Source organism: Tupaia chinensis, unplaced genomic scaffold (assembly GCF_000334495.1).
Source record: "Tupaia chinensis unplaced genomic scaffold, TupChi_1.0 Scaffold000207_1, whole genome shotgun sequence".
Taxonomy (NCBI): domain Eukaryota; kingdom Metazoa; phylum Chordata; class Mammalia; order Scandentia; family Tupaiidae; genus Tupaia; species Tupaia belangeri.
This window is the reverse complement of record NW_006159682.1, coordinates 1,411,536-1,434,315: the sequence shown is the minus strand read 5'-3', so window position 1 is coordinate 1,434,315 and position 22,780 is coordinate 1,411,536. Positions and strand designations below refer to the sequence as shown.

The 22,780-nt window shown below is 37.2% G+C and overlaps 1 protein-coding gene across 1 annotated transcript in view; it reads right to left on the bottom strand.

Moving 5' to 3' along the window:
* The window catches only part of FAF1 (Fas associated factor 1), a 470,502-nt gene that overhangs the window by 353,488 nt on the left and 94,234 nt on the right, over positions 1–22,780 (bottom strand). Inside the window, exon 3 of the mRNA XM_006147256.2 lies at positions 5,763–5,809. Within this exon, the coding sequence (XP_006147318.1) occupies positions 5,763–5,809 (47 nt within the window). The remainder of the gene's footprint in view (positions 1–5,762; positions 5,810–22,780) is intronic.

The window sequence follows — 22,780 nt, the reverse complement described above, 5'->3', positions numbered from 1 at the left end:
TAGCAAAAACCTCTAAAAAAAAAAAAAAAAAAAAGAAAGAAAGAAAAAGAAAAGAAAAGAAAACAAACCTTGTTTTCTTTAAGTGTTTTCAATGAATTAAGTAGTGGGTAATTGAACATACTATATACCCATCTGGATCATAACAAATAGGAGTTAATAAATACCACCCACTTTGTGAAAGATTAAATTTATATTAGTAATTTATAAAGTTTATGTTTTGAAAACATTTAATTTGCTCTCCACCAGTACAAGGAATTCAGTAGCATTTCTAACCAGTATCTCCAAAAATAATTTCTAAAGACAGACAGAACAATACAATGAATAAAATGTTAAGCCCAGATATAGTAAAACCCATGTACACACTTGTTTATGACTGAACAAATGGTTTACATTTATGACTGTATAAATTACACACATGATAACTATCTTGTGTTTGCAATATACTGTCTACTGAAATAAGCCTTGGATAAAGAGTTACAATCATCTGGGTTAAGTCACTTGATGCTTTATTCTCTCTATCTATAAAATGAAGATAATAAAATCTGCCTTTACTGGCTTGTGACTAAAATAATAACTGTAAAAAGAAAACTATGGGAGAAACATATTATATACATGTACTGAATTTTAACTTTTTCACCTAAAGGAAAAAAAATCTTAAAGCAAAACTTGTGACATGCCTGGCTGACTGATCTTGAAAAAAAACAGAGGGGGACAGAAAAGAGAGCATGCTTTTTAAATGAGACAATCCAAGGTCGGCCCCATGGCTTAGTGGTTGACAGAGCGAGATCCCACATGACTAATTGTACAGTTCAAGTTCCAGCTTGGGTAGCTTAAAAGCATGCCCGGCATGTGTGTATGCATGCTACAAATCCCCACAAGATAGAGAAATGGAGGAGAAGGCGTTGCAGTGTGACCATACCCCCCTAGAGGGTACCTTTTCTCTCCCCCCACAATCTCCCTCTGGCAAATACATAGGTCATCTGGCAATAAAAATGAGACAACCCAGACTTCACCCCCTATTGCTATACTTATGACCTTGAGCAAATATATGTAAACTCTCTATTCTTCAGTTTCCTCCTCTGTAAAATATGAGCATTTACCTCTTAAGGATTATAAGTATTAAATTAGGAAAAATATATTACTTGCCTAGCACTGTACCTTAAACATTCCAAAAAATGTTAGTTTTTTCCTTTAGACTTTATGGGTACATTAAAAAAACATATTCTGGGCCAGCTGCAGTGGTAAGCACTACTAAGATCCTATGCTCTAGACTGGGACTACATGGGAGGCCCAGATTCAATTCCTGGTCCAACCTAAAGGCTGTGTGGGTGACATACACCTGTAATTCCAGCAACTCAGGGAGACTGAGGCAGAAGGAAGAATCATACACTTGGGGCTTGTGCAACAAGGTTAGACCCTATGTGGGGGAGAAAAGCCTCCCATTTTTGGATTCCCACAAAAATCTGATGTCAAGCTGCAAGGGCCAGCCCCATAATGCAGCAGGTAAGTACTACACAGAGGAAGCCAGAGGCCACAAAGCCCACCAGGGTACAAGTCCTGGCCCCAGTACCTCGAAAAATAGAGTGCACATACTTAGGGTCCTAGTGGGGTAGAGAATAGGAGAATGAAGGATTGTGGTGTGACCACTAGAGAGTGTTTTTCTCTCTTCTCTTTCTCACATACACACCTCTGTCATTAGAAAAAAGAAAAATGATAAAACATGGTGATATTGGCTCATCTCCCTTCAAAAAACAATTTTACACCTAAACAAAAACCTCCTTTAGAGCATATATAGTTAATAGGATTTTTTATACTCTCATGTCAAAGGAATTATGAATAAATACATCTACCAGCGCTAGGGGTATTTAATTATTTCCTACCCACAAGTTCAAACCTCTTAAGAATACCGAATAATACAGCACTTTGATATTTTAAATTATTTTATTTATTATTAATTTTAATTTGTTATAGGGCACATGCACTCAGCAGAGAAAGACAAAGAGAGGGAAAGAAAGCAAACAACCAGGTCTGGCACTCGAACTGCATTTGGCAATGTGGGAGTCCAGTGCCCTAAACACCATGCCACCTACTGGCCCCAAATATAGCACTTATAGTACAAGTACAGTCCTTTAAACTACATACTTCTTTTTTTTTTTTCTGTTACAGGAAAGACTCACAATATAGTTGTATATAGAGATGAAATTAAACTTCATTATAAAAAAATTAAGATCATTTTAACTGCCTGAATAAGACCATTTCTAACACTGTCTCTTTTAATGTTAAGCCTGTGAGAGAGTAAAAAGAGCTCTTTTATTTTCCTCTGGTCAGTAGACAAACAAAAGGAATTTTCTGTTAAGTGATTTCAAAGTTAAAGAACAAAGAAGGAAATAGTTGAACAATATTACCAGATACAATGGATTTTCCTAGTAAACTTATGATTCACCCTTTAATTTAAAAGCAAACAAAACCAAGAAAAATCCACTCTGATCAAAATAAAACCTCAAATACTATTGTAACTTCATTTAAAATCGGTTCAGTCTCGAATTTCAAGTCATAAAATATATTAAGCAAAAAGTTTCATCTGTGAAAGAAAGGGAATATTTCCAGTAGAGAGGGAATTTCTACAGTTCACACATAGTAAATGCTGTTAATTGCAAAATATATCCAATATGTGTACAGAAGCCAGTAGCTGAATCCATAAGAGTGTTTAAGCAAAGCAAAAATTTTGGCACAAAAGTAGTAACGACATTTACTGAAGAATAAAACTGGAGTCATAGTAGTCTAAAACTTTCTAAACAAAGGGAAAGGAAAACAAAAAAAAGGACGACAAAGTAAGTTCCTATAATTATCTGGTTTGCCTTCTACACAAGAGTTCCAATAGAATTTAATACTAAAAAAAAAAAATAGTAATAAATATAAAGTGGCAAAGACTATGGAAATCAGTCACAGTTACTCTGGATCAAACACTTTCAGTTTTTTAAAAGGGAATGAGAAGCTCAGGCCTGTAGCTCAGAGACTAAGTACTGTGCATTGGGAGCCAGCCATGATATGGGAAATCATGGTTCACATCTTGGCTCTGGTGCTGGATAAACATACCAGGCATAGATGCAAGTATACATGCCCTCTCGCAAATTAAAAATAAAATAAAATAAATCATTAATCATTTGAGGGGACAGAAAAAGGGATAGTAGTTATATTGCTGGACTCTCACATGGCCGACCCTGGTTCAAGTCCCAGACCTGGTGCCTTGAAAGTCATGCTGGGTACATGTATGTGTATGCTCAAGATTCTGGTAGGATAATGAAGGATAAGGGATTATGGCTTGGCCATCCCCCTGGGGAGTGATTTCTCACTTTCCCTCTCACTTCTCTGCCTCTCTCTCTGGCAGGTGTATGCACCCTAAGACAAAAAAAAAAGCCTATTTAAAAAATAGTCATGGGACCAGCAGCTGTCATAATGGTTACATTGCTGAACTCACACATAGTCGACCACCATTCGAGTCCTGGACCTGGCAGCTTAAAACATGCCTGGCATGTGAGCATGTGTGCCCAAAATCCCAAGAGGAGAATGAGGAGAAGGGATTATAGTGTAGCCATCCTCCGGGGGGGGGGCAATTTCTTACTTTCCGTCTCTCTGGCTCTCCGGCAAGTGTACATGCCCTATAGCAAAAATCAATCTAAAAATAAATAATATTTTTTAAAAATCATTAAGGGTGGTACAGGTAGCAACAAAATTTGCTTCCACCCTAAATATACAGTTTCCTATAGTACATTTTGCAGTTCAAGGTGAATTTTTTGATGTTTTTGTGAGACCACTTCTTTCTCTCCAAAAGAACTTCATTCTTAGTCTGCTGTTTCTGTTTACCTCATCTGCATTTAGTAGATCATGCTTGAGTGACTTAGAAATCCCAGCCATCAAAACTCAAGCCAAAGTTTGAACTGTGCAAAGGGGTTGATAACCATGTCATTAAACTCCAGTTGGAAGGGAGAATAGTTTTACCTAAGACTTTATGGTGTGTTCTCTTAATCCAGAATCAGAATCTACAACTTTCAAGAAGTTATGGGAACCAGCAGTTAGCGTAATGGCTATGTCGCTGCACTCCCACGTAGTCGACCGTGGTTCACGTCCCGGACCCAGTGGCTTAAAACTCAGGCTGGGCGCGTGTACGTGCGTGCTCAAGATCCTGAGAGAATGGAGGAGAAGGGATCGCGGCGTGACCATCCCCCCAGGGGGTGATTTCTCACTTTCTGTCTCTATGTCTCTCTCTGTCTGTCTGGCGAGCGCACACGCCCTAAAGCAAAAATCTCTCCAAAAAAAAAAAAAAAAGAAAGAAAAAGGAAAGAAGTTATAAGTTTATTTTTAGCTTAAGGAATTATGCTGGAATTATTACAGTTCTTACCCCATCTCACAATTTTACCTTCTGGCTATGACACATAACACTAAAACCATCTCACACGTTAACATTGAATTCTTCATGTAAAATACAGTGCTCTGGAAAGTTTGATTAAGAATTTACTCAAATTGCTGCAAGGTATCATATCTTGATTTAGAAACCAAAAGCAGAAAGAAGAAAAAAGACTGCAGAAAGCTTAGAAATAATGCCTGTAGTAGATGATTACCATACTCTGGGACTATTGAGCCATGTTCTTGTTTTCTCACTATAGTTATTTTAAAGGATTCCATTTTCTCTGTCTTATGAATCAGAATACAATCTTGAAAAGCTTTCTTAGAAATAAAATAAAAGCACAGGCTAGAGGATGTTGCTGTGTGGTGGCTGACATAGGCAAACTGGGTGCAATGGCATATATCCATGGTCTTGGTTAACAGGGAGACTGTGACAGGAGGATCCTCATGTGCCAAGACCTGTCAAGCATACCGGCTTGCTCTTCCTTTTTTTTTTTTTTCCCTCTCTCTCTTACTCCCTCTTTTTATCTCATAAGAAGAGAGAAAGAAGGAAGAAAACATATATATATTTCATATTACAGTGTGTATATAAAGTAAGATTAATTAATAATATAGCATCACACAGGGGCCAGCAGGCAGTATGGTGGTCAAGGCACTGGATTTCCACATGCCCTACTATAGTTAAAGTCCCAGATTAGGTGGCTTAAAAAAAGAAATCACACCGGGCACATGTGTGCTTGCCCAAAATCCTGAGAGGAAAATAGAGGAGAAGGGACTGCGTGGCATGGGCAAATCCCTGAGGGTGGGGGTGGGGGTGAGATTCCTTACTTTTCCTCTCTCTGTCTCTATCCCTCTTTCTGGTGAGTTCATATGCTCTATAGCAAAAGCCAAAAAGAAAAAAAATAGTATCACCTGTGGCTTGGTGGTTAAGGGAGCTGGATTCCACACGGGCAACTGCATAATTCAAGTTGCAGACCTGGCAGCTTGAAAAACATGCCAGGTACATGTGCATGCATATTCCAAAAGGAAGCCGAAATAGAGAAAAGATTGTAGTGCAACCATTTCTCATTAGAGATGCTTTCTCTCCCTCTCTCTCTTTCTCTTTTTCTCTAGCAAGCATACATATCCTCTGACAAAGTTAGAAAGAAAAAAGATAGCATTACTTAATCTGAACTAGTATCATACAATTAAAAGTTAGAGGCACTGGGGAATTAATAAAAATAATAAAAATGACTACATTAATGAACTTATACACCAAAAATAAAATACTCTACTAAAAAGTGAAACAGAAAATTTACAATTTTCTCTTTTTTTCTCTACTTAATTTTCATCTTACTATTAAGCATTTTATAACATACCTTTGTAGAATGCCATTTTCCTGGGGTATTACACCATTGATAGCTGCCTGCAAACAAGAAACAAAGAAGGCCATTTAAAGAACAAACGTCTAAAGGGAGTGAGGAACACTTAAAGGGAAATAAGTATAAGTATACATTGAAAGATTTCCTTAAACAAAATACTAACCAGTTCCTTAATGATACAAAGTAATCTCTATTAAACCTTTTTCTACTTCTAAATAATAAAACAGTATTTCAGAAAATTGACAACATGCTTTTTGTGGGCTGGCAGGTGGCATGGTGGTTAACATGCTGGATTTCCACATGGCCAACTGCAGTTGGAGCTCCAGACCCAAAGGCTCGAAAATCAAGCCAGTGTGCCTAAAATCCTAGGAGGAGAATGAAGGAGATGGGATTGAGGTATGGCTAACCCCTCTGGCGGGGTGAGTCTTACTTTCCCACTCTCTATCTCTCTCCAGCAAGAGTACACGCTGTATGGCAAAAACCTAAAACTAATAATAATAATAATAAATAATAAAAGAGTCTTAAGTTTGATGGATCTTATGTTGAGAAATAAAGTTTATACTTTAAAAAAATATGCATTTGTCATGTAATATTCCCAAGTCTTAAGTCATATAGAGCTGAATTCCAGTCTTCATTTAAGCAAAAACCCTTAAAACCAATATTTAAGGATGATAGAACAAACAAAATTAGTCCTTTAAAATAATCTTTTTAACGTAAGTTCTTTCCTCAGAATCAGAGAAGCAAAATATAAAATCACAGATTACAAACTCAGAACATAAAAATTAGTTCAAGAGTTTAATTCATTCTTTTTTATTACAATCATTATTCTTCATGAAAAGAACATTGAGAAGAAAAATAAGCTTCTTTATATATATGCAACATCCCTGAAACTGGTCTCTAAGCTAATAAGTCACCATATAGTCAGAACACAGCACAGGCATTGCATGTCAGAGATGTTTTTGGAAGTTACCAAGCAAGTGGCTGTCACATTCTGGACTGTAGATAGCTCACTGCATAGTAATTGGGAATATTCTCTCAGGGGCAAGAAGATAAAAAGCAAAGGAACAAAAATAACACAACCTTTCTACTTTGCCTTTGTACCATAACTTCTTGCCTCCTCTTCCCCATTCATATCAAAATGGAAAACACACACACAAAAATAAATAAATAAATACATAAATAAATAAATAAAAACAGGGGCCAGCAAGCAGTGTAGTGGTTAAGGCACTAGACTTCCACATGGCCAACTGCAGTTTGAATCCCAGACATGATGGCTTGAAAATCACACCAAGCGTGTGCACATGCATGCATGTCCAAAATCCCAGTAGGAGAATGAAGGAGACGGAACTGCAGTATGGCCATTCCTCCTGGGGAAGGGGAGAGTGTTCTCACTTTCCTTCTCAGTGTCTCTCTGAGGAGCACACATGCCCTACAGTAATAAATAAATAAAATAAATACATACATACATACATACACTGAGTCAGCTGCACAGTCTAGTGGTTAAGAAATGGCCAACCATGGTTCAAATTCCAGCTCAGGTGGCTTGTAAAATGTACCAGCACACATGCATAAATGCCCCAAATCCCAAAAGGACAGAGAAATTTGGAGGAAAATTGATTGCGGCATGACCAGGCCTCACTGTGGGATGCTTTTTTCCTCTCCCTTTTTTCCTCTCCCTTTCTGTTTCTCTCTGGCAAGTGCACGTGCCCTCTGGAAATTAAAACTAAAAACAGCTAACACTTCACGTTTTATCACCTGCATGGAAAGCAGTTGCCAAAGGGGTTTGTTTATTTTGTGAAACATTAACTTAAATATTTGCCAGAGGTGGTTCAGGTTTACAGTGTTGTACTGTTGAGTGGAAATATATCAAGAATATAAATGCTTGCTCTGAATTTTGAGAGCTGTAATGTTTCACTGGCAAAAACCAAAGAAACCCATAGATTAATACAGACATTGGATACCACAGGATATAGACAACTCAGGAGCCTCGTAAATCCTTCGAGTCCAGCAAATGCTAAAATCACTTTTCAAAGTCACAAATTCAAAGCATTATTCCCTTTCTGTTGACAATATACAAATACTGTCTTTGCTAAATAATAATAAATGGTAAGACAACATCTATTATACCGGGAAAGAAACAAAACACGAGTTTGGGAAGATTTGATTAAAATTTTTACCACAGGATGCCAAAGTAAATGGGAAGAACACCAAAGATTTAAAAAGGCCTAAATTTGAGTTCAGGTTCTCTCATTTATTAATCTTATGACCTTAGTATATTGACTGAACCTCCTTGAGCCTCCAGTCTCTTCATGTGTATGAGCTCTCAGTATATTCTCAGCCAAAAGGAGACTGCCTTTTTGTTCCTCAAAACCATCGAGCTCTTCCATTTTTTAAGGCCATTTTAAAAGATACTCTCTTTGGGTCAGGTGAGAGCATGGCAGTAAAGCAACTGAGTCCAAATGGGAAAGGTCCTGGGTTTGCACTCCCAGACTTCCCTAAGCACACCCAGCATGCACACACAGCCTGTGATTTAGAACAGCTAAGACCGGGGTGTGGGAAAATGATGATGTGCATGGTCGGTTTTAGAGCTTTGGAAGAGAAATGGAAAAGAGTCTTCTACATCTCCTTAGAACAGCACACATGAAAGATAATCAAGTCATTTAAACTGGCAGATTATAGAACTGTTGGATAGAATACAAATCATACCCCAAATGGAATGTAGGGCATTATCTCTCAAACACACATAGCAAAATTTGGCTTTAGATTTTCTCATTTTTTAAACAAAAAAAACCTCTAAAGAAAATACCAATGACACTTCTTGAGAAGAAAGGTAGATAGATGGGGCAGGGACATACAGACAGCATCAAAAAGCCTCAATAACGGCTTATTAGTAAAGGAGCTGTAGCAATAGCAGCAGCCAACAATACACATTTCTTACTATGGACAGATGCTAGGCACTATCAAAGTGCAAGAGTACTTAAAAAGTTCATGGTAATGGAATTAAAGTACCAGTTTATTTTAGTGCAAAAACTTTTTGAAATCATGCATAGTTTTCTCATTAATATACATATATAAGAGCTTTTCGAAGACCTCCTCATATTTTACATATATTAACTCCTTTAACTCACATTATCTTTATTTTACATATGAGGACATCAAGAAAATAAGAGTAGAAAGTTGTCATAACAATGAGTAGGCAAATGATAAAAGAAAGAATTGCTCAATTATATTTCAAAATTTTAAATGACTGCTCTCTGTAAGACACCATTAAGAAAATGAAAAGGCAAGCCACAGATCAGGGGGAAAAAATCTCCAATACAGTACATGTATCTGAAAGAACTAGTATTTACATATAAAAATTCTTATAACTTAATAACAAGACAAATCAATAAGAAAATGGGCAAAAGATGTGAACAAACACTTCTCAAAAGAAAATGTATCAATGGCCAACAATCACATTAAAAGATGTTCAAATTAAATAGTCACCAAACAAATACAAACTAAAATCATAAGATATCACAACATACCCAATGATTAAAATTAGATCAGATAATAAAATTTTGGTAATAATGTCAAGCAACAGGAAGTCTCACATATTGTACAAATTGTTTGTTCACTTTGTATAAACAAAAGCATATGACCCAGCAGTTCTACTCTTAAGTATTTATCCAAGAAAAATAAAGTATATGATCAAAACAAAGACTTGTACATTCGTGGTTATTTTGTTCATAATACCCAATAACTGGAAGTAACTCAAATGCCCAAACAACAAGCAAATGTTTTGGGTATATCACTTAGTATAGGTAAAACAATACTATTCAGTAATATGAACAAACAGACCTCAAACACATTCAACTGCATAGATGTTATCTTAAAAAAAAAATTAAGTCAATGAAGTTAAGATACATAAGATTAAATAAATACTACCTCAATATCAACAAAATGATCTGATTCAAAAATGGGCAAAAGTGGGACCAGACAGTGGCATAGTGGTAAAACACAACACTATGCAAGGCAATCTCATGTGGAATGATTTCCAGTTCAAGATCTCCCTGAATATACCAGGCATGTCTGCCCATTATCTGCAGATGGCTCAAAGCTGGGAATGGATCATGGCTTCAAGATCCTGTTGAGGGTTCTCTCTTTCTCATTCATGGAAGAAATAAGTAAAAATAAACTTTAAACACATACACACACACACACACACACACACACACACACACACACACACACACACTTAAAAACGGGCAAAGAATTCGAATAGACATCTCTTCGGCGAAGATATATAACATGAAAAGATGTTTCATGCATAGTTTTCTCATTAATATACATATATAAGAGCTTTTCGAAGACCTCCTCATATTTTACATATATTAACTCCTTTAACTCACATTATCTTTATTTTACATATGAGGACATCAAGAAAATAAGAGTAGAAAGTTGTCATAACAATGAGTAGGCAAATGATAAAAGAAAGAATTGCTCAATTATATTTCAAAATTTTAAATGACTGCTCTCTGTAAGACACCATTAAGAAAATGAAAAGGCAAGCCACAGATCAGGGGGAAAAAATCTCCAATACAGTACATGTATCTGAAAGAACTAGTATTTACATATAAAAATTCTTATAACTTAATAACAAGACAAATCAATAAGAAAATGGGCAAAAGATGTGAACAAACACTTCTCAAAAGAAAATGTATCAATGGCCAACAATCACATTAAAAGATGTTCAAATTAAATAGTCACCAAACAAATACAAACTAAAATCATAAGATATCACAACATACCCAATGATTAAAATTAGATCAGATAATAAAATTTTGGTAATAATGTCAAGCAACAGGAAGTCTCACATATTGTACAAATTGTTTGTTCACTTTGTATAAACAAAAGCATATGACCCAGCAGTTCTACTCTTAAGTATTTATCCAAGAAAAATAAAGTATATGATCAAAACAAAGACTTGTACATTCGTGGTTATTTTGTTCATAATACCCAATAACTGGAAGTAACTCAAATGCCCAAACAACAAGCAAATGTTTTGGGTATATCACTTAGTATAGGTAAAACAATACTATTCAGTAATATGAACAAACAGACCTCAAACACATTCAACTGCATAGATGTTATCTTAAAAAAAAAATTAAGTCAATGAAGTTAAGATACATAAGATTAAATAAATACTACCTCAATATCAACAAAATGATCTGATTCAAAAATGGGCAAAAGTGGGACCAGACAGTGGCATAGTGGTAAAACACAACACTATGCAAGGCAATCTCATGTGGAATGATTTCCAGTTCAAGATCTCCCTGAATATACCAGGCATGTCTGCCCATTATCTGCAGATGGCTCAAAGCTGGGAATGGATCATGGCTTCAAGATCCTGTTGAGGGTTCTCTCTTTCTCATTCATGGAAGAAATAAGTAAAAATAAACTTTAAACACATACACACACACACACACACACACACACACACACACACACACACACACTTAAAAACGGGCAAAGAATTCGAATAGACATCTCTTCGGCGAAGATATATAACATGAAAAGATGTTTAACATTAATAATCATTAGAAAAATGTCACAAATCAAAATTACAATGAGATACTGCACACCCCTTAGGATAGCTACTATCAAAACTACCAAAACAACAGAAAATAAATGCTGGCAATAATGTGGAGAAATTGGAACCCAGTGCACTGCTGGTAAAAGAGTAAAACAGTATAGCTACTGTGAAAAAATTTAAAATAGAAGTATCATACATTGCAGCAATTCTACTTCTAGGGTATGTACCCAAAATCATTGAAAGCAGGGTCTTGAAGAGATATTTGTACACCTATTTCTTAGGAACAATATCTAAAACACAGAAGCAAACCAAGTGTCCATCAGCAGATGAATGAATAAGCAAAATGTAGTCTACCCATAAATGGACTGGTCTACCCATTATTCAGGGAAAGAAATTTAAAGGGAAAGAAATTCTGAAATATGCTAGAACTTGGATGAACCTTGAGGATGTATAAAGTAGTCACCAAAAGACAAAAACTGTATGATTCCATATATGTCACGGAGTTTAAAGTAGTCAAAATCACAAAGACAGAAAGGAGAATGGTGGTTGTCAATGTCTGGGGGAAGAAGGTAATGAGGAGTTACTATTACAGAGAGGCTTACATGATAGCACTAGTATTAGCTTTATTCTTAATCAGCCTCTTAAACTGGTCTATCCCCAAATTACTGACTGCAGATCAATGAAACTAAATACTAAATACTGAAAACATTTTAAATAAAATAATTTATCAGAAGTAGGAAAAGTTAAGATTACATGCAACTTTGTATAGCCTGTATAAGTTTGGAAGTCTGTGAGCTAGAATAATTTTTATTGCCAACAGTAGCTTTATTTTGTCAATTATCAGGTTTGTTTTTTCTATCTCTTGAAAATATTTAAACCATAGAAAAATGCTTTCTAGTCCTTTTGGTCCTTGTAGCTGGAGAACGAGGTCATGAGAAAAGAAGGGATGTTGTGGTGCTGCCATTTCTTCCACCTTGGAACTCTGTACATCTCTCAGAGCTTCCGGCAGTGCCATGCTGGGACAGTGCATCCAGAGGTTCGTGACCTCCATGGTCCATAGGAGCCACTATGAGGAGGGCATGGGGAAGAATCTACCGTTTTCAGTGAAAAGCAAGTGGGGATTACTTGTTATGACCACTTTGTACTTTGGATCTGGATTTACTGCATCTTTCTTTATAATAAGACATCAACTGATTAAAAAATAAGGATGTTTTAATTCACAATCTCTGAAAAATGGATCAAACTCTTAAATCAAACTCACAGCATACTAGATATGTTTAAAAATAAACTTATGACTTGATTGCTTTATGCCTCTTTTCTAAAATAAGGACTAACTACTGAACATGTCCTTACTTTATTTTTTGGTAATATAACCAAATTCGTTTCTTCATAAGGAATTGTATGTGATTCTAGCTGGTTTTTATGGTCTTAAATTCCAAGATTTTTATTTAATTTTTGATTCCTAGGTCAGACCTTGTTGTCAGCATGTTATAAAAGAGAAATGCAAATTTGACTAGGGTTCCATAATTTTTCATTTAAAAGGAGAAAAAATTAATTTTAGCTTCCCCTGTGAAGGAATAATTTTTTTTTTTCTCTGTGAGTGATAGACAATCACAAGAAAAACCAATACTGTGTACATACCAAATTTCCGGTTGATTATTTAGGAACTTCACTGTATTCCCTCTAAGCCTATAACCTGAAATTTCTGCCTTGATAAAAAATGTCTTAATTATCAGTATTAGTCTTGTTTAGACTGACTAAAAGTAAAATATTTAAAATGTAAAAAAGAAAAATGCTTTTTAAAATAACACATGTTTAAGTTGTTTTAACTATATGGTATATCAGATTTCAAATATTTTCAAAATAACATAATAATAGATATTTGACCCACAAAGTGCTCTATTTTACAGTCAAAACTCTAATCTTGCCATCAAGTGAATTCTCCCATCACAATGAAGACTTTTTCTCCTCCATCCATATTGATCCCATTGTTTTATTCTGTTGTGTTGCTAAAAGAAATACCTAAGAATGGATAATTTATAAAGAAATAGAAGTTTATTGACACACTATTCTGACCACATGGAAGGCTGAAAGGCATCACAAAATGATGGAAGACAGAACTTTTTTTAAGAGAGATTTTTGCTATAGAGCACATGCACTGGCCAAAGAGACAAAAAGAGAGAGACAGAAACCAAGAAATCACTATCACTCCCCAGGGGAGATGGCCATGCCACAATCCCTTCTTCTCCAGTCTCCTCTTGGGATTTTGGGAACACATGCACACACGCCCAGCATGAGTTTTAAGCTGCCAGGTCTGGGACTTGAATGCAGTTTACTACACGGGAGTCCAGTGACATAACCATTACGCCAACTGCTAGTCCCACAAGGCAAAACTTTGAGCAGAGCAGAGCATGCTTCATGCATACTCTGTCTCATTCTCTTTCATTAAAAACACAGCAAGTCTGGGGGGGCAACAGGTGGCCTGGTGGTTAAGGTGCTAGAGTCCCACATGGCTGACCATGGTTTGAGAACTAGACCCAGAGGCTTGAAAATAACTCCAGACATGCATAGAATAGAGGAGAAAGAAAAGGACTGAGGCATGGCCATCCCCCTCACCCTCTGGGGGGAGTGATTTCTCACTTTCCCTCTTTTTGTCTCTTTCCTCTCTGGGGAACACATGTGCCCTATGGCAAAAGCCTTTGAAGGCCCATCGCAAAAGACCTTTGAAAGAAAAAAAAAAAAAAAAAAAAAAACTCAGACCCAAAGAACCCCAGGTAGACCATGGCAAATTATAGCTGGATTGACCAAAATGACAGACGAAGACAAGATAGTAAGATTGGAAAGAAAGAAACCAAATCACCTACAAAGGCTATTCCATCAGGCTAACACTGGATCTCTCGTTGCAATGCAAGCAAGGAAAGAATGGGGAAATATATTCAAAGTGCTAAATGAAAAACAATTTCAATTAAGAATGCTTTACCCAGCAAGATTATCCTTCATATGGGAAAAGAAAATAAAAACATTCTCAGATGAACAAAACCTGATAAAATATACCAACTCCAGACCAGCTCTTCAAGAAATTCTAAAAGGAGTACTATACCAAGAAAACTGAAGAGACAGACAGCAACAAGAGAACAAAAAACAATCAAGAATATGACCAACTTAATTTTAGGGACAAGTCTGGAAATATCGATAATAACATTGAATGTTAATGGATTAAATTCTCCGATCAAGAGACACAGGCTGGTGGACTGCATTGAAAATTTACCTCATTCATATTATATTAACCAAAAAGTCTAAGAAAAAAATCCATTTGAGGATGAAAAGTTCCCCAACTACAGATGTAGAGGGCCAAAAAATAAGAGTGGTAGATTTATGTGTCCATACTAAACTGGAGAATTCTGAAGAAAGACTATGAGATTATGGCTGTACACCAAGGAAACTTCAAAAAGACACTTAATACTATCATCTCCTCCTGGGTAGAAAGAAAAATAACATTTAATAAATGATTATTTAATTTTCCATAACTATCTGTGACAGATTCTTTACAATAATCTACTGTTATATTTAAATTAACTCTTCTAAATTTTCCTTCAAATTCCTCTTTTCCAAATGTATTAATCACTAATGTGTCCTTCTCTAAACTCAAATACTTTTATTATATGACTCAGAAGTGGATGAATACACCATTTATTAAGGATTCAGTACAGAAACATGGGTAAGCCTGAGAGCCTAGTAGTTGGAGGAGCTGAACTGTATGTGGCCAATTGTGGTTAAAGTTATAATACTGGCAGCTTGGGGAACATACCATATGTACATGTGTGCCCAAGGTCCCAACAGGGTGGAGAGATGGAGGAGAGAGAACTACAGCATGGCTATGCCCACTCAGGGGTGTTTTCTACCTCTCTCTTTCTCTTTCTGTCTTTCTCTGGCAAGTGTGTGCACTCTCTGGCAATTTTAAAAAGAGAGAGAGAGAGAGAAACATGTAAGGTATTGAAAGAAAAACAGTAAAAGTAATTTGAATGTCAGTGGAAAAACTGGGAAGCATGGATGATATTGAGCCAAATCTTAAAGCAGAATAGTTCTAGGGAAAAGAGATCAGAGTGAGTACATTCATGGAGAAGTGTGTGTGTGTGTGTGTGTGTGTGTGTGTTTTAAGCACTCACATACGAATGTACTTCGCATATCCAGCATGAGCAAAGGTTTGGAAAAGGAAGCAGTGAGATTAGTTAGAAAGGCACATAAGAGTTACAGTATAAAATATAAAGACGTGATGGCACTCTAAGACAGGCCAGCATATAAATACAGTGGTTAAGGCCTGTGGACAGAGAATCTCATCCCAAAAGGCCAAGTATGATTCAAACCCTGGCCTGGCATCTTGAAAACTATGTCTGGAGCATGTGTGTGCCTGTCCAAAATACTGACAGGATGAAAGAATGGAGGAAAAAGAATTACAGCATGACCAAACCCCACGGGGAGGGCTTTCTATTCCTGTCTGTCTGTTTTCTTCTCTCTCCCTATCTTCCTCCCTTTTCCTTCCCTCCCCCTCCCCCACTCTCTGGCAAGTGCACACACCCTCTGGTAATTAAAAACAAGGTTTACTTAACCTGAAGATAATGGGAAGGACACTGACCAAAATCAAATTTGTCCTTTAGGAGCAAATTTGGTCAGCACTTTAAAATATGAATTGAAAAATCAAGAAGAGCTAAAAGTGATATTCAGGTTTATGGCTCAGGTGACTGGGTACACTGCTCTATCTAGTCCAGCCCTCTCAATAGGGAATGGGAAGTGATTCTAATAATTCAGTTGCTTGAGTCAATAACCACATAATCATTCCCAATGCCCTTCTTTGACATCTCATATAATAATCTACTAAGAATTCTTTACTGTACCTCCAAAATTTAGAATCTGACCCACCTTCTCTGCTACCACCATGGTCGAAACCACCAAACTTACCTCCCTCCCTGTTTCCATCCTTGGCCTGCACACTTACAATCTACTGAAAGAGCAACTAGCATGGTGCTGATATCACTAAGTGATAATCTTTTCTTCCTCAAAATGTTCTATCTTCCTAATCATTAGAGTAAAGTTAACTTTACAAGACTACATATTTTGGATCTAGTTCCCTCTCTGATCTCATCTTCTTCCACTAACCCCACACTCACTTACCTTAGTCACCCTGGTTACCTTACTATTTCTTGAACCAGCCACGCATGCTCTCACAACAAATGCTTTAGACTTACTCTTCTGTCAACCGAAGTGCTCTTCCTTTAGATATTCACACATCTCACGCCCTCATTTCATTAAGAAGTCTACTTAAATGTCATTTCAAAGATGCTCCCTTTAACCATCCTATCAAAACCTGAATTCCTTTCTAGTGATGACACTCTACCTAAAGTATAATATAGTCACATGTCAGGCTCTAGGGTGGCAAGAGGGAGAAGAAAACAAGCTGAACTAAGCAGCGAATGTAGCACAACCAATGCACTTTGTTAATGTTGTGCCCATCGTTGGCAAGAAGGACCCAAATACCAACACTTAAAGTACTTTATTATCTCTTGCTTTTATTTATGAATTATTTATTTTATTTTATTTATCTTTTTTTTTTTTAATTTGCTACAGGACACTGTAAGCTACCACTCAAACCATGGTGAGCCATGTAGGAGTCCTGCGCCTTAACCACCACACCACCTGCTGGCTCCTCCTTGGTTTCTTAAGCCACTTAACCCAGTAAAAGTGAGAGAGAGCAAAACAGAGAACAGAGATATATTGCAGACAATTTATTTCTGCAGAGTTTTTATTTTTACTTTTTAAATAATGGTCTATCATCATCAAAATGTTCTATCCGTTACTGAGAAGATGAAACCAAAGTAGAAAAAAAGTTATTTTAACAGTCCTAAACTTTAAATTTCTTTTTTTTTTTTTTTTTTTTTTTTTTTTTTGCCTCTAGAGGTTTTTGCTTTAGGGTCCATCCGTGGGTGGGGAGGAGGGGGAGATAGAGACAATGAGAGGGAAAGTGAGAAATCACCCCCTAAGAGGGATGGTCCCGGTGCAATCCCTTCTCTTCCATTTTCCTCCTGTGGTCTTAAGCACATATTTGGGCACACATAGAACCCAGTGTGAGTTTCAAGCCACCTATCCGGGACTGGAGCCACAGCCAGATATAACTGCCACACCATATGCTGGTCACTAAATTTTTCTTTATTAATCTTATTTATTTTCCAGTAGAAAAGAATTTCAACTGGCAATCCTAAAATTGTACCTAACAGTCAAATACTTTATTTTTGACAAATTATTTAACTTTTTTTTTTTTTTTAATTTGACCAGAGAGGAACAGAGTGAGAGAAAGAGACAGAGAAAAAAAAGCAAGAGAGCAAGCCATCAGGTCCGGGACTCGAACTGCACTGCGGGCAGCCATATGAAAGTCCAGTGCCTTTAACCACCATGCCACTTGCCAGCCGAAATACTTGGTTTTAATAAGCTCTAATTTGATTTTTTTCCCCCATGGAGGCAAAAATACAGAAATTAGAAAGCAGACAGTTTAAGAAATGTAACTATTGGGACCAGCAGTTAGTGTAATGGCTATGTTGCTGGACTCCCACATAGTCAACCGCAGTTCATGTCCTGGACCGGGTGGCTTAAAATTCATGTCGGGCGTGATCCCGAGAGGAGAATGGAGGAGAAGGGATTGCGGCGGGGCCATCCCCCCCCGAGGGGGGGTGATTTCTCGCTTTCTGTCTCTCTGTCTCTGTGTCTGTCTGGTGAGCGCACATACCCTATAGCAAAAACCCTTAAAAAAAAAAAAAAAGAAAGAAAGAAAGAAAGAAAAAGAAAAAAAGAAATGTAACTATTCCACAATCTATTTTTAGCCAAAAGCAAAAAAAAAAAAAAAAATCACTCAATCTTTCCAAGTAGATATCACTATCAAAATAGTTCAATAGACAGAATCAAAATGATTCAGATCAAATTAAAGATAAAGAAATATGAGGAAGATCCTAAGACTAATGGTACCTGAAAGATTCACTCTTTTCAAATAACATATATATGTAAAAAGAAGAAGAAGAAAAAAAAAAGCAGACTGTGAGAACTAACAGCTGGGACAAAAGGGAAATGCCAACCCTGATCTCATTTACTAAAACCAAAATGCAAGAAAGGTATTTTGTTTGATAAGTCACCTACTTCCGTTATCCATGGTCTTTGCCCCTCCTCAGACAACACAATGATAATTAGTATAGCCAGCATCACATAAAGACCCATTCACGCTCACCTCTCTCCTGATTATCACATAAATTGCCCTTTTTGATATTCAATGAATTCAAGAAGAGGAAAGGAGAATGTCAACTAATCTGCCTTTTCTAGATTCAATCTCTAAGCTAAATCCTAAAAGCAACAGACATGTATGGAAGTTAGTAGTTCTTAGATTTATGACATCCTGCAGTACTCAAGGGAAGGCTTCTGGATGATGAACAAAATCAACAGTCCACATCTTCTTTAATAATTAGCAGCAGAAGAAAAACACTCTTCTGCCTTGTTACCTGTAGCCCTGAAGATAGCTGCCTTCATTTTGAGGTTGATGTACACTTACAATTTAGCTCATGAAAGTAGGTTGCAATTACTCTGGACAAAGAGCTATGCTAGGTATTGTAGATTACACATGGATTAGATAGCCCCAAATCAGGCCAGCCAGTGGTATGGTGACTAAGGTGGCTGGATCCCACATGGCTTACTGTGTAGTTTGAGTCCTGGACCCAGTAGCTTGAAAAAGTGCATACCTAAGTGTGCCTAAAATCCAGATAGGAAGGAGAAATGGCAGAAAAAGGATTGTGGTGTAAGGCCTATTATGGGCTGCTTTCTTTCTCTTCACTCTTCTCTCTCTCAAGTGCACATGCTCTTCGACAATAACATACAAGGATGGCAGACCTAGCTGCAGTGACACAAGTGGTAGAGGGCTATTCTGCAATGCTGAAGTCACACAGCTGATCAGGGTTCAGATCTCAGGTCTACCATGAAAATATTCCAGGCCTAACCATGCATGATGCCTATGATCCTAGCTGGCTGAAAAGCTAGAGGATAGGACTGTGGCATAATGACACCTTGTCATGGTTGCCTATTTCTCTCTCTCATGATTTCTCACTCTCATGAAATAATAATTTTTAAAAATAGCAAAGAAATTTAATACATATTTCATAATTATGTGGGAGTATAAATTTACAATTAAAAAGTTTAGATGACATTATAAATAAGCACATTAATTATCACTTGGAAGTTTTCACTGTAGAGCTTATGAAAAGCAAATGATTATTTGTGACTTAAGATAAATATTCTCAGGGAAAATATTATACCAAGGTTTTCAAAGTGCTTTATCTCAAACCATAAAAATTAAGTCAAGTGCTCTAGAAAATTGAGAGACTAATTTTGTTAATGAGGAAAATGTTAAATGTTTAAAATGCACATGGGCATAGCCACAGTGCTGCAATAGTAACTCGGGTGCCCTGCAAGGCTGAAAGCAATACAGCCAACCTTGAGTTCAAATCCCCAGCTGATCTTGAAAATACATACCAGGAACATGTGTAGGTGCCAAAATCTTGAAAAAATGGAGAGTTGGGAAAAGGGGATCGTGGCATAAAGGGGATTGTGGCATTCAGGTTGTTTCCCTCTCCCTCGTGCAGACTACCATAAAAAAGTGTATGAAGAGTGTGAATGATGTTTCATGAGATAAGTATAAAAAGCAATATTTCAAAAGGATTTATTTTGTAGTACATACTACATAAATCATATTAATATGTGTATGTCCCAAGATCCCGGGACCAGCAGTTACCGTAATGGCCATGTCGCTGAACTCCCATGTAGTCGACCACGGTTCAAGTCCCGGACCTAGTAGCTTAAACTCATGCCAGGCACATGTGCGTGCATGCCCAAGATCCTGAGAGGAGAATCGAGAAGGGATTGTGGTAGGGCCATCCCCCCTGGGGGGTGATTTCTTGCTTTCTGTCTCTCTGTCTCTCTCTTTCTGGTGAGCGCACCCGCCCTATAGCAAAATAGCTGCCTTCATTTTGAGGTTGATGTACACTTACAATTTAGCTCATGAAAGTAGGTTGCAATTACTCTGGACAAAGAGCTATGCTAGGTATTGTAGATTACACATGGATTAGATAGCCCCAAATCAGGCCAGCCAGTGGTATGGTGACTAAGGTGGCTGGATCCCACATGGCTTACTGTGTAGTTTGAGTCCTGGACCCAGTAGCTTGAAAAAGTGCATACCTAAGTGTGCCTAAAATCCAGATAGGAAGGAGAAATGGCAGAAAAAGGATTGTGGTGTAAGGCCTATTATGGGCTGCTTTCTTTCTCTTCACTCTTCTCTCTCTCAAGTGCACATGCTCTTCGACAATAACATACAAGGATGGCAGACCTAGCTGCAGTGACACAAGTGGTAGAGGGCTATTCTGCAATGCTGAAGTCACACAGCTGATCAGGGTTCAGATCTCAGGTCTACCATGAAAATATTCCAGGCCTAACCATGCATGATGCCTATGATCCTAGCTGGCTGAAAAGCTAGAGGATAGGACTGTGGCATAATGACACCTTGTCATGGTTGCCTATTTCTCTCTCTCATGATTTCTCACTCTCATGAAATAATAATTTTTAAAAATAGCAAAGAAATTTAATACATATTTCATAATTATGTGGGAGTATAAATTTACAATTAAAAAGTTTAGATGACATTATAAATAAGCACATTAATTATCACTTGGAAGTTTTCACTGTAGAGCTTATGAAAAGCAAATGATTATTTGTGACTTAAGATAAATATTCTCAGGGAAAATATTATACCAAGGTTTTCAAAGTGCTTTATCTCAAACCATAAAAATTAAGTCAAGTGCTCTAGAAAATTGAGAGACTAATTTTGTTAATGAGGAAAATGTTAAATGTTTAAAATGCACATGGGCATAGCCACAGTGCTGCAATAGTAACTCGGGTGCCCTGCAAGGCTGAAAGCAATACAGCCAACCTTGAGTTCAAATCCCCAGCTGATCTTGAAAATACATACCAGGAACATGTGTAGGTGCCAAAATCTTGAAAAAATGGAGAGTTGGGAAAAGGGGATCGTGGCATAAAGGGGATTGTGGCATTCAGGTTGTTTCCCTCTCCCTCGTGCAGACTACCATAAAAAAGTGTATGAAGAGTGTGAATGATGTTTCATGAGATAAGTATAAAAAGCAATATTTCAAAAGGATTTATTTTGTAGTACATACTACATAAATCATATTAATATGTGTATGTCCCAAGATCCCGGGACCAGCAGTTACCGTAATGGCCATGTCGCTGAACTCCCATGTAGTCGACCACGGTTCAAGTCCCGGACCTAGTAGCTTAAACTCATGCCAGGCACATGTGCGTGCATGGACATGGCCATCCCCCCTGAGGGTTGATTTCTCACTTTCTCTCTATCTGTCTGTCTGTCTGTCTCTCTCTCTCTCTCTGGCAAATGCATGTGTCCTAAAGCAAAAAAAAAAAAACTAAATAATTAATTAAGTAATATCCGGGGTCTTTCCAACTTTCAATTGTTAATTCTCTACTGTTAGGGTGTCATCTGATTTACATGCTATTTAAATATTAGCACTAAGAAGTCAAAATGCTAAAGGGTTACAAACTATGAAGTTGGTTATGTTTGTCCTTTGTTTGGGCCTATAAACCAACAAGTACACTTTCTGTGTAACTAAAAGGAATAAACAATATTTTTTGCAATATATTCTCTGCTTACTTCCAGCTAAATAAAAGGCTCTAACAGTTTCTGCCCAATGCAGCACATTCACCACCCCCCCCCCCACATCTATAACTCCATCACAGGGGAAAATGGTAGGCAAAAGAGAGGGGAAGACAGAGAGCGATAGTGACAGTGACAGCAGAGACTACGTATATGTGTGTCCAGGGTACATAATTTTATGATAAATTAATCATTGTCTACTTTTGGAAAAGTCCCGGATAACACTGATCAGACAGCAACTCAGATACTTCCACTCAGAAAAGAATCAGTACTGGAACCAGAAGATGGTGAAATGATTACATTGCTGGATTCCCACATAGTCAACAGTGGTTTGAATCCCGGATCCGGCAACTTAAATCTTATGCCGGGTACATGAGTGTGCATGCCCAAAATCCCAAGAGGAGAGTTGGGGAAAAGGGATTGCAGTATAGCCATCACCAAACCTCCTTCGGAGTAATTTCTATCTCTCTGTCTCTCCAGGGAATCCATGCTCCCTATAGCAAAACTCTCTTTTTTTAAAAAAAAAAAAAAAAAGGAAAGAAAAAAAAAAGAATCAGTAATGGAAATCATTAAGGCCAAAAAGTAAGCAAAATGAATCATCTATTAACCTGTCAAAGAATGAAATGAAGGGTCCAGGATAATGAGAATAAAAAGTTCGGTAAATCCAAACCTTCC